Consider the following 13628-nt stretch of genomic DNA (forward strand, 5'->3'; position numbering starts at 1 on the left):
GCATTCCAGTTCTGATGAACATTAGACTGTAAATATTTCCTCATTTCCTGATTTGAATATTTTCAACATTCACTGTTTTCACTCAAGACTTCCATCTTCTCTATTACTTTAGATCTCACAGCTCTAGCATCTTTTCTTATTTTCTCTCCATTTTCCACCAAGCAAATTAGCTTCAAATAACAATCCCTCACAGAGTTCCCTCAGAGATTCTAAGCGATGCTGCTGATGCCAAACTGTATTAGTGTCTGCCATTCCTTTGGATTCATCAGCTGTGTGGAGAGGGGGAGCCTGCTACTTGGGTAATAGCTTGACCAACGCAGACATCCCACCCTGCAAAAACTCATTTCATGGAGTTAGCACCACCACCCCTGCCCCCCGCAACCCCATATACCACCCCACCCCCGGGTCGACCTCCAAGAGTGTATGCATACATGTCATTTGATTATGAAAGAACACAATTTATTTGATCACATACTGAAACTATTTACATAAATATTTTTTCCCTTGTTAAGTATTTTGTTGACATTGTAGCGATGTGCTACACACAGCGCTGAAATAACGACACACATTTTGAAACGTAATAACGAAAATAACAAAATAACGTAAAATAACGAAATGTAAGTCGTTTGGAGACTAGTTTATTCAAATTTCGCGGCGCTGGCATTTAATTCCTAGCTTCTGCCCTCTCCGGGTGGAAATGACGTCAGAGGTGCATTACTGAAGTCTCCCCCCGCACGCTGGCTATTTGTGAGCCAGTTTGCCTGCGCAGAAAGTGGGTCGCCACATAACACCCCCCCCCCCCCCCCCCAGAACCGGCAATACACCCCCCAATGTCCACAGTCTGGATCAGCCTCTGTTTGGGAGGTCTGCCTCTGCACCGCGGTGCCTGAACCTCGACCGGCTGCACCAAGTCCACATGGGCTGGTTTGAGTCGGTCCACCATGAAAACCTCCTCTCTCCCCCAAATGTCCAGAATGTATGTGGACCCGTTGTTGTTGATCACCTTGAAGGCCCCTCGTACGGCCGCTGCAGCGGTGCCCGGTGTCTGCCCCTTCGTACAAACACAAACTTACAGTTCTGCAGGTCTTTGGGTACATGGGTCGGGGTCCGTCCGTGCTGTGAAGTCGGTATGGGGGCCAGGTTGCCGAGCCTTTCGCGTAGTCTGTCCAGGACTGCTACAGGTTCTTCCTCTTGCCCCCTTGGGGCTGGTATGAACTCTCCCGGGATGGACAGGGGTGTGCCGTACACCATCTCAGCCGACGAGGTGTGCAGATCCTCTTTGGGCGCTGTACGAATTCCAAGCAGGACCCAGGGAAGCTCGTCCACCCAGTTAGGTCCTCTCAGGCGGGCCATGAGAGCCGACTTCAAGTGACGGTGGAAGCGTTCCACCAGTCCGTTTGACTGTGGGTGGTAGGCAGTTGTGTGGTGTAGCTGTGTTCCAAACAGGCTGGCCACAACTGACCACGGTCTGGAGGTGAACCGGGCGCCTCTGTCGGAGGCAATGTGGGCCGGTACCCCGAAGCGTGCTACCCAGGTTGCGATCAGTGCTCGGGCGCAGGAATCGGCAGATGTGTCGGTGAGTGGGACCGCCTCTGGCCACCTCGTGAACCGGTCTACCACTGTTAGGAGGTACCGCGCTCCTCAGGACACTGGTAGGGGGCCCACGATATCCACATGAATGTGGTCGAACCTCCAGAGGGTAGGTTCGAACTGCTGCGGCGGGGCTTTAGTGTGCCGCTGCACCTTGGCTGTTTGGCACTGCGCGCACGTTCTGGCCCATTCACTGACCTGCTTGCGAAGTCTGTGCCACGCAAACTTGCTGGAGACCAGCCGGACGGTTGTCCTGATAGATGGGTGCGCCAAACCGTGTATGGAGTCGAAAACGCACCACCTCCAGGCTGCCGGGACGATGGGGCGAGGTTGGCCGGTAGCCACGTCACACAGGAGAAACCTCTCACCTGGGCCTATGAGAAAGTCCTGCAGCTGCAAACCCGAGACTGCGGTCCTGTAGCTGGGCATCTTGTCGTCTGCCTGCTGCGCCTCCGCCAGTGCTGCACAGTCCACCGCCAGGGACAAGGCCTGGACAGATGGTCTGGAGAGTGCGTCCACCACGACGTTGTCCGTACCCGAGACATGCCGGATGTCCGTCGTGTACTCGGAGATGTAGGACAGATGTCGCTGCTGGCGAGCCAACCAGGGATTGGACACCTTCGTGTCAACGGTTTGTGGTCCGTGAACGTGGTGAACGGCCTGCCTTCTAAAAAGTACCTGAAATTCCGGATTGCCAGATAAAGTGCCAACAGCTCCCGGTCGAAAGCACTGTACTTGAGTTCGGGTGGTCATAGGTGCTTGCTGAAGAACATCAAGGGTTGCCAGCGCCCCTCAATGAGCTGCTCCAGCACCCCACTGACTGCTGTGTCGGATGTGTCCACCGTGAGGGTGCGTCTTGGGCCGGGCAAAGTGGCGGATCGCGTCTACCTTGGCGGGCAGCGGTGTTGCCCCGTCTTTGGTAATCCTGCGGCCCAGGAAGTCGATGGTATCGAGACCGAACTGGCATTTGGCCGGATTGATCGTGAGGCCGAAATCACTCAGGCGGGATTAGAGCTGGTGGAGGTGGGACGACAACTGCTGGCTATAAGGATGTCGTCCAAATAGATGAACGCAAAGTCCAGGTCGCACCCCACTGCGTCCATTAGCCGCTGTGCGGCATTCTTCAGGCCGAACGGCATTCGGAGGAACTCAAACAGGCCGGACGGGGTGATGAGTGCTGTTTTGGGAATGTCTTCAGGGTGCACCGGGATTTGATGGTATTCCCGGACGAGGTCTACTTTGGAAAAGATTCTTGCCCCGTGCAGGTTTGCTGCAAAGTCCTGTATGTGCGGCACGGGGTAGCGGTCTGGAGTTGTAGCCTCGTTCAGTCTGTGGTAGTCGCCGCATGGTCTCCAACCCTCAGATGCTTTGGGCACCATGTGCAGGGGAGGGGGGAGGCCCATGGGCTGTCGGACCTCCGTACGATCCCCAATTCCTCCATCCTCTTGAACTCCTCCTTCGCCAGGCGGAGCTTTTCCGGGGGGAGCCTTCATGCGTGGGCGTGGAGGGGTGGTCCCTGGGTCAGAATGTGGTGCTGTACCCCGTGTCTGGGCATGGCTGCCGTGAACTGCGGTGCCAGAATCGATGGAAAGTCCGCCAGGATTCTGCTGAATTCGTTGTCCGACAGCATGATGGAGTCCAGGTGTGGGGCCGGCAACTTGGCTTCACCCAGGGAGAACGTCTGGAAAATCTTGGCATGTACCAGTCTTTTCCCTTGCAAGTCAACCAGCAGGCTGTGAGCTCACAAGAAGTCCGCCCCCAGGAGTGGTTGGGCCACCGCGGCCAGTGTGAAGTCCCACGTGAACTGGCTGGCGCCGAACTGCAGCTGCACTGTGTGGGTGCCGTAGGTCCATATCGTGCTGCCGTTTGCAGCCCTCAGGGTGGCTCCTGGCTTCCTGTTGCAGGTGTTGTACCCCATCGGGGGCAAGGCGCTGATCTCCGCTCCAGTGTCGACCAAGAAGCGGCGTCCCGACTGTTTGTCCCAGACGTACAAGAGGCTGTCCTGGTGGCCAGCCGCCATAGTCATTAGCGGCAGCTGGCTCTGGCTCTGGCCCTGGCCCTTGCAGGGCGGGCGACAATGGCAGGCTTTTGTGCCCCACCGCTGGTGGTAGAAACACCACTGTTCACTGGGCTCCTCACACCTGCCTCTGTGTTGTGTGCCCCCCCCTGCCGGGCCTGGTCTGGTCTGCTGTTGGGCGCGTGGCCTGGTAATCTGACCGACGGATGCCACGCTCTCCCTCTTGGCTTTCCACAGCACGTCTGCCCGGGCCGCCACCTTCCGAGGGTCGCTGAAATCTGCGTCAGATGTATGTCCTCGGGCAGTTGCTCTAGGAACGCTTGCTCGAACATGAGGCAGGGCTTGTGCCCGTCAGCCAGGGACAGCATCTCGTTCATCAATGCTGACGGCAGTCTGTCTCCCAAACCGTCCAGGTGAAGCAGGCAGGCACCTTGCTCACGCCGTGAGAGGTCAAAGGTCCCAATGAGCAGCACTTTGAATGCTTCATATTTGCCTTCTTCCGGGGGCAACTGTATGAAATCCGCAACCTGGGCGGCCGTCCCCTGGTCAAGGGTGCTCACCATGTGGTAGTAACGCGTGGAATCAGAGGATATCTGCCGAATCTGGAACTGGGCTTCTGCTTGGGTAAACCACACGAGTGGTCGCAGCGTCCAGAAAGTCGGCAGTTTCAGCAAAACTGCGTGAACAGATGAAGAGTCGGTCATCTTTGGTCCAAATCCCGTTTGGACCGTCAGGGTCACCAATGTAGCGATGTGCTACACACAGCGCTGAAATAACGACACGCAGTCGGTAAGTCATTTGGAGACTAGTTTATTCAAACTTCGCGGCGCTGGCATTTAATCCCTAGCACCCGCCCTCTCCGGGCGGAAATGACATCTGAGGTGCATTACCAAAATCTCCCCCCGCGCGCTGGCTATTTGTGAGCCGATTCGCCTGTGCAGAAAGTGAGTCGCCACAACATTCTCAATGCTAAAAGGTAAATGCTAATGCAAATAACTTTTCTATTTCTTTTCCAAACTTTCCCTGTACTGTGACATTGAAATATGTACTTATATTCTATTATCATGGAGTCGTTTTTTTAATTCTATTACAACTTTAAGCCATTCTACAGGGAGTTTGGCCTCATCACGTAGGACATCAATGGAGTAGCTCCTTAGCAGCTAGCCAGCTAGTTTAAATAACGTTAGCTATGCTAATGAATGAATGACACCTGTTAAACTCACCTCAACATGTCTTTTACAATCATTTAACCCACCATGGGCAATAGAAAGGTCACTGTTGCAAACAGTGCAGCGAGCAACACTGTCATTATCTTTGATCCCTATTAGACAGGGGTACATTTTAGTCTGAAGTAAGTTTTACTTTTTTTTTGGAACACTCTGCCGTCGCACTGCAGGACACTAAACTAAACTGACGGACAATGAAAGAGAGAGAGAGAGGTTGACTGTAAAGCCCGCCCACAGAGAAAACTGATAGGTCTACTTAGCACAAAGAGAGACCAATCAGGATTGTCTCTTCATCTCCAACCCGCTCTCCCTAAAAAAAAAATCGATTTCTGGGTATGGTATACAATTTGCAGGTGTCAGGGAGCTGCTATCAATATGCGGCAGACTCCAGGAACTTCCGGGAGAGGTGGAATGTCTGTCAATGGAGGGCCTCACTGTCAGTGTCTCCCAGCCAGCAAAACTATTACTTGTGTCTCTCTCTTGGTATTCATCCTATTGAGATGGTATAACACTACTTTTCTGATAGTTAACACAAATTATTTCTAACTCTTATCTGTTCTGATGAAAAACCAACTTGAAATGTTATTAGTAATCAACAATTAAAACAATTCAAACCAATATAAATTTACTATTTTTGATAACTTAAATTAGCATGTGGCACACTCAAACTGCATAACAATATTTATAAAGAGACAATCTGTTACTTTAAAAAAAATTAAGTTAGGAATTCTTATTTAGAAACGTGCAGTCATAACAAAACACCATTTCAGAAACACAAAATCCTCTAGGTAATTCTATAATACTCACATCGATTAATGAAGTTATCTATGTTCCTGTTCTTTCTTAAGGCAGGGAAGTCCAAATCATAAATCAAGGCATCCAAGCTATCCTAAAAGAACAACCATATAGTTTAAGTCAAAAAGTCTGCTATTCATGTGTAACTTGCCAGAAAATAAAGACATCTTTAAAATGTTTCATATTTATACTTTATGACAGGCACAACAATGAATGCTACATACAGTACCTGTATTAGATTTTGAAATTACAGCCATGGTTCAACAAACATTGGCATTCAAAAATAATATATTTAGTAAATAATATAATAATCTAAAAATTTTCTGATAATTTTTCAAACAGTAAAACCATAAGTTATTTCATGCAAGATCTGTTCTTCATCAAAATGTTGTTAAAAATGCATTATGGAATCTTAAATAAGCTTTTCCATTTTGAATCTTAATACAATTGATTATTTTTCTTATAACAAAATTACAATACTGACAGAAAACCACTTCTAATAAACTACAATAGTAGCTGGTAAAACAAAGAGGTGGAGTAAATTTAAGATAAACTACCTCACTTACCAAAAGTTGCCTTTATAGGGATTTGCGATACATTTAACACACTAACTGTTGGAAATGGAGCTCCACTTTACATACTGAACTTACATTTTTAATTTGAAGGGATTCATTGGGTTTTACATACAAATATGTAAATATCCATTCATTCTCAAGTACTGGGAACAAACTAAATGTTCTGAAATTTTCTCCACAGTACCATCAACAGCGCTGTAACTCAGCCATCCCAACAATATTTCTGGATTTAATATGCTGACACAATAACACATATATAATTGAATTTCATCTCCAATATTTAAAAGCACACTGCAAGAATCACATTTGATCAACTCTGGACCTGGCTACACATCAAAATCAATGGACCAATGCACTGGTTAAATAAGATTTATAGAATCCTCAATGGAACATTTGGCAGGAGCAATAATGGGTCCAGAGAACAATCCTGGCCCCTTCTGAAGGAAGGAAGAAATCTGTGGACAACACAAGATCTGACTAGAAGACTCAGAGGTCAACAGAAGTGTGTTGTACTGGTCCAGACTCAGTGATAAAAGAGTTTTTGTTAAGTTCAATCTGCCTAATGCTCATTTTTTCAGATATCTCCAAATCCGACACCTTATTGCTCCTTTAATTCCTAACTTTCCTGAAATGCCTGCGAAAAATGCTATGGACCTATTTCTTTCCATTAATCCACTAGGTAAAGGTTTAATATCAATTATCCGAGATAAACTAGCAGCCTTACGACAGGCCCCTGTGGATAAAATTAAAATGGCCTGGGAGCAGGATTTAAATATCTCTTTATCCGAGGAGAGCTGGGACTCAGTTCTCAAATCGGTTAACTCACCCTCTCTTTGTGCTCGCCATTGCCTTTTACAGTTTAAGATTGTTCATAGAGCCCATATGTCTAAATCTAAACTATCTCAATTCTACCTTGGCATTAGTCCGCTCTGTGATAAATGCAAGAGGGGCGTGGCCTCTCTCATCCATATGTACTGGTTCTGTCCTAGCTTGGAGAAATTCTGGAAAGATGTCTTCACTACGTTATCGGGTATTCTGAATCAGCACCTGGAACCAAACCCCTTAATTGCTCTGTTCGGTTTTTGGGGCGAGACAGATTTATGTCTGGGTCCGACCAAATGCCGAATACTATCCTTTGCCTCTCTCCTGGCTAGACGCTTGATCCTCCTTAGATGGAGAGATGTTGCTCCGCCCACTCATGCGCAATGGCTTAACGATATTATGGCCTGCTTGGACCTCGAAAAAATTCATTATTCAGTTCTTAATTCGGATCTAAAGTTCCATAAGGTCTGGGGACCTTTTATCGAGTACTTTCATAACCTTCCTCTTGACTAGGGGTTTTTTTTCTTTTCGGTCCCTTGCTTTCAGCTCCCTTTTTTTTTCCTGGTAGTAGGCATTATTATCCTCTGTTGCTAAGTGTATTCACAGTCTGGGAGTTTGACTGTCCTGACTTATACTCTCTATATTGTGTTGTGGTTGGTCTGAAGTTGTTGTTGTTTTTTTCTTGTATTGTGGGGTTTGGGGAGGATACTAAGCTTACTTGTCTTTAATTTAGGTGCTTTTTTGTTAAATTCTCTTCCTTTGTAGCATATTGTTATTGTATGCTTAATTTTGCACTGTATTAATGTTCCTCATTGGGATTTGGGGTTTTTAATTTGTAAAATGTTTTGAAAAACTAAAAAAAAATTTTTAAAAAGTTTTAATGCCTGATCAGCTTAGAAAATAACTCATTCACATTTATTCTAATGTATCAATGATTACAATACTGCTCATCTACCCTCTGATGTCTACTCCACACACCATTCCTCCAAACAGCTCATTTTGCAACTAAAGTTATCTTTTTCAGAACTCTTCAATACAGGCATTGCTTACACACAACTTTACCTTTATCAATGGCATGTTCCCTACCACAGTCACCCAGACATCCAAGACAATATCAGAGGAGTTTCTGCTGATGCTCACTATGATGGTACAAAAGCAAAGGATCCATACACTCACTGTCTCAAAGTCCCAGTTCATGCACCAGTTCTACTTTGGTGGGGGGGGGGGGGGGGGGGACAGGAGAGTGGAGGTGGAGACAGTCAGCAGCTTTAAATTCCTGGGTATTAGTATAATCAGATAATGTGCTCTGGGCTCAGCACATAGATACAATCATAAGGTAAGCTCCCCAATATCTTCAATTTCTTAGAATAAGGAGGTTCAGCTTGTCACTGAATGCTCTAACTTGTAGAGATATACTGTAGAAAGTACCCTGACAATTCAAATGCACAGAAATGCAAACTGCAGAGAGCAAAGGACTCTGCAATACATCACAGACACATCCTTCCCTACCAGTCAGTATCAATAGGAGGCCCTACTTCAGGAAGGCAACATCTATCAAAGGTCCCCATCACCAATGCCGTCTTTTCACAGCTACCATTAGGCATGAGGTACAGAAGCAAGAAATCCCACATCACTGGGTTTACAAACAGCTCCTACCCTTCAACCGTTTAGTTCCTAAACCAAAACTCTAATCTCTATTGTTTAGCAACACCAACACCACTTTGCAATAAAAGGGTTTTTTTTTTGTTCTAATTGCCATCTTTCTTGTAAAGTGTTGCATAATTTATGTTTTTCTTGTGAAGATTGCTTACATGATGCTGTATATCGATGAAGCCCCTGCACAATGAAAAACTAACTCAAAGCCTCATCTCACCCATAGACAACGAAAATAAGTTAAACAAAATATACACAATTTCTTTTTTTTTTATTCGCCAACTGACGAGGGCAGCATAGGTATAAATGAGGAACAAATGCATCGACCCCGTATGGAGGACAGAAAATGCTACAGAAACCCGGCCGGTGCGGCAGCATCCGTGGAGGAAAATGAACAATCAACTTGTCGGAACTCACACAATTTCTGAAGAAAAAGAAGAACCAAATTCGAACAAAAAAGAAACAAAGAGAGCAGGGCCCTCAGGTGCCAACGCACCAAAAATATTGACCAAGTCTATTTCAGCTGTCAAGAGTTTCCTTACTCCTCTGTCCAATCACAGGTTTGCACCGTAATGGATATTCTGGTAGGAGGAATTGTTGCACAAGTTTATCCAGATGAGTATTTACACAGTGTTTGAGTTTCAAATTTCAGTTAAAAAGGCTTCTAAACATGACTTATTTACACAACCTGAATGGCAAATGATCTTTAACATACAAGAAACAGAGAGGTTGTGGATTGACTTTTTTAAAAAATTATATGGTGCATTGGAGTCAGGGTAGAGGCTTGCAAGCAAAACAACCACCAAAATTTTAAAAAAAACACTCAAAATGTTGGAGGAACTCAACAGGCCAGACAGCATCTATGGCATAAAAAGTACAGTCATGTTTTCGGGCTGAGACCCTTCGCAATCCTTCTGCTAGGATTTCTAGCATCTGCAGATATTCTCGTTTGGAAATAAAAAAATAATTGGCTCAAGCAAAAAAAAAGTTAGCTCTCATTTCCTATCTCTACAGCAATTTAGTAATATGTACACGCAAGTGTCAGCAAGTGGGAAAGAGTAGGAGACATCTCATTTCCTCATGCTGACTGACACCACGTCCATTGGAATGAATGAGATGAAACCCTAGGAGATGATAACCACTTAGGTGATGGTTTGTGCTGACCACAGGAAATACAGTAGTTCAGGCAAAGCAGTTCTTGTGGGTGGTGCATTAGCACTCAATTGCCTTCAAAGAAACCATCACTCCCAACAGCCCGCTCCATCATGTGTACTTAGATAACATACTTGTAACACGTCAAATTTTCCAGAAGCACTTAGTACATTCTCAGGGCAGAAAGCTAAAAAAAATCTTCAACAGCAGCAGTGGCATTGCCTCCTGCAAATTTCAAATGCGATTAGGCCTAGTCTGCAAACTATCTGTGGTAATGAGTTCCACATATTCATTAGCCTCAGGCTAAAGAAGTTCTGCCTCATCTCTGTTCTAAAGAGACATTCTTCTACTCTGAGACTGTGCCATCTGGTCCTAGACTGTCCCACTATTGAAAACATACTCTCCATGTCCACTCAATCTAGGCTTTTCAATATTTGGTAGACTCCAATGAGTTCAATCCACTCTTCATTCTTGTAAACTTTAGCAAGTACAGGCTCAGAGCAATCAGATAGTCCTCGTATGTTAACCCTTTCATTCCCAGGATCATTCTTGTAAACCTCCTCTGAATCCTATCCAATGCCAACACATCCTTCTTTAGACACATGTACTCAAAAATGTAATCTGACCTTAAAGCCTCAGCTTTATATCCTTGCTTTTATTCAAACCCTTTCAAAATAATGTCTCAGCGAAGTTTCATTACATCTAAGTAAACTAAAGCAACAAATCTGCTGCAATGAATTGTCATCAAGGTGATGAAAAAGGAATCCCTAAAGATTAACTTGCAGCTCGAGTCAGTGGTAAGGAAGGCAAATCAATATTAGCATTCATTTTGAGAGGACTAAAATGTAAGAGCAAGAATCTGATTGAGGCATAAAAAGCATTAGTCAGACTGCACTTGGGAAAGTAGTGAGAAGTTTCGGGCCCCTTATATAAGAAAGGATGTGCCAGTATTGGAGAGGATCCAGAGGCGGTTCCAGGAATGAAAAGGTTTAACGCATGAGGAGCACTTGATGGCTCACTCACTAGAGTTAAGAGGAATGAAGGCAGATCTCATTGAAACCTACTATATATTAAGAGGCCTGGATAGAGTGGAATCAGAGAGGATGTTTCCTGCACTGGGGGAGTCTAGGACCAGAGAGCACAGCCTCAAACTTGAGGGACGCCCATTTAGAAGAGTTAAGGAAGAATTTACTTAGCTAGAGCATAGTCAATCTGTGGAATTCATTGCTCAGTCAATGAGTATACTTAAATGGAGGTTGATAGGTTCTTGGTTAGTCAGGGTGTCAAAGCTACAGTGAAAAGGCAGGAGAGTGGGCTTGAGAGGGATAATAAAACAACCATGATAGAATGGTGGGGCAGACTCAATGGGCTGAATGGCCTAAATCAGTCAGGCATTTAAGTACAAAAATCATGAAGCATAAAACTTTAGTTAGATCACATTTCGAGCACTGGGTGCAGTTCAGGATGTGAGAGGGTGCCCTAGGATGTTCACCAGGATGTTGCTTGCAATGGAGTATTAGCTATAAGGAGAAGTTGGACAAACTTGGATTGTTTTCACTGGAGTATCAGAGGTGTGACCTGATAAAAGTATCAGCTAAAGACAGACTTTAATTTTTTTTATCAAACAATGTCATTGCATGATATTGAATATTAAAATGTAAACACTGGGAAAACAAAAAAATGTTTTGCTACTCTTAATTACAGTTGGCCCTCCTTATCCGCGGGTTCTCTCTCCAGCACTTGTTGTTTAAGTATGTACGGACTTTTTTTCTTGTCATTATTCCCTAAACAATACAGTATAATAACTACTTACATATTATTTACATTGTATTAAGTATTATAAGTAATCTAGAGATGATTTAAAGTATACAGGAGGATGTACATAGGTTACCATGGATGAGGATTGACAAAAAAACTGGAAGTTCTCTAAGTCGGAATTATTTAGCATCAGATAGTCAAACGTTTGTCTTAGCATATATTTTACCTTTCTATGCATATAGAACACTTAAGAAACATATGTATTTCAATAATTAACCACTGCATTGCTTAGTAATAACTGTAGCTTTCATCGGGGCAGGGCCTTTCATATGTTCCATTATTCATAAGGGACTTGAGCATTCACGTGTTTGGTATCCGCGGGGGGTCCTGGAACCAATCCCCCACGGATAAGGAGGGCCGACTGTATATGATAAAACTAAAGTCCACTTTAGCAACAGCTGCAAGGAGTACCACTTTGGCCTATTCGAAAATGAATCTTGGACAATATATTTTGTATGATTTTATATATAGGCAGACCACCAATTATTTCTATCTTATGTCTTCCTCTTTCATTTCCTATTCTGCCCACATCCCTAATAAAGGAGTGTTTACTTTTTTTTAAGTTGAGAAAACAAATCTTTGCACAAATTATTTCCTTTAACCTTAAATGAAGACTTCATATATTTTCTGGATTACTTGTTCTGAATAGCTCAAAATATTACCTTATTACCTTTAAACTGATAGTATCCCACAATTTGTGGATTTCCTAACAAGTAATTATATCTTCATATTACTGAATAAACTTAGTACGTAGAAACTTAGAAGACCTACAGCACAATACAGGCCCTTCAGCCCACAAAGCTGTGCCGAACGTGTCCTTAGAAATTATCTAGGGTTACCTATAGCCCTCTATTTTTCTGAGCTCCATGTACCTGTCCAGGAGCCTCTTAAAAGAGCCTACCATATCCACCTACACCACCATTGCTGGCAGCCCATTCCATCCACTCACCACTCTCCGTTTTAAAAAAAAACAACTTGCCCCTGACATCTGAGCTGTAGCTACTTCCAAGCAACTTAAAACTGTGCCCTCTTGTGCTAGTCATTTCAGCCCTGGGAAAAAGCCTCTGACTATCCACATGATCAAAGCCTCTCATCATCTTATACACCTCTATCAGGTCACCTCTCATCCTCCATCACTCCAAGGAGAAAAGGCAGAGTTCACTCAACCTATTCTAATAAGGCATGCTCCCCAATCCAGGCAACATCCTTGTAAATCTCCTCTGCATCCTTTCTATGGTTTCCACATCCTTCCTATAGTGAGGCGACCAGAACTGAGCACAGTACTCCATGTGGGATCTGACCAGGGTCCTATATAGCTGCAACATTACCTCTCGGCTCCTAAACTCATGTACTGGTGGTATTGTTCCATGGTGATCATGTATTCCGCATTAGCAAATGGCACATGTGTTACCAGTTGTTTTTTAAAAACTGAAGCATTATAATATGGTCAACTATTGAAAAAGACTGAACTGTTACAACAGGGGTAATACCAAATATGGGACCCATTAACATTTATGGAAAGAGCTAGATAAAGTGTGGTTGCCAGTTAGGGCAAATCTGAAGGTTCATTGACCTTCATCACATGTCCTGCACTTTAAATTGATTATTTATTTGTTTGTTTTTGCATTTGCACTTTGTCTTTTGTTTGTCCTTCCTGTTGGGTGTGGTCTTTCATTGATACTATTGTGTTTCTTGTATTTACTGTGATTGTCTGCAGGAAAATGAATCCCAGGGTCATATGTAGTGACATGTACTGAGCAGAACTGATAATAAATTTACTTTGAACTTCAAAACAGCTAGGACAGCCCAAATATCTTTGATAGCATTGCATACCGCCCCTCTAAGCTTTATCATCTTGCTGCTCTTTTCCCTCCATGTCTCTAACATTCAGTACTTCACCATATTGTAAAGTGTGCAGCAGGATTTATCTCATCTCGAGAGCCAACAATTGCATTATTCAAGAGAAACTAAATTAACAGA

The 13628-nt window shown here is 44.4% G+C and overlaps 1 protein-coding gene across 1 annotated transcript in view; it reads right to left on the minus strand.

Annotated features, from left to right (window-relative positions):
• rock1 (Rho-associated, coiled-coil containing protein kinase 1) overlaps window positions 1–13628 on the minus strand; it is a 159135-nt gene that overhangs the window by 110137 nt on the left and 35370 nt on the right. The window contains exon 2 of the mRNA XM_073043500.1: window positions 5641–5722. Coding sequence (XP_072899601.1) covers window positions 5641–5722 — 82 coding nt within the window. The remainder of the gene's footprint in view (window positions 1–5640; window positions 5723–13628) is intronic.

This window comes from Hemitrygon akajei, chromosome 1 (genome assembly GCF_048418815.1).
Source record: "Hemitrygon akajei chromosome 1, sHemAka1.3, whole genome shotgun sequence".
Classification (NCBI taxonomy): Eukaryota; Metazoa; Chordata; class Chondrichthyes; order Myliobatiformes; family Dasyatidae; genus Hemitrygon; species Hemitrygon akajei.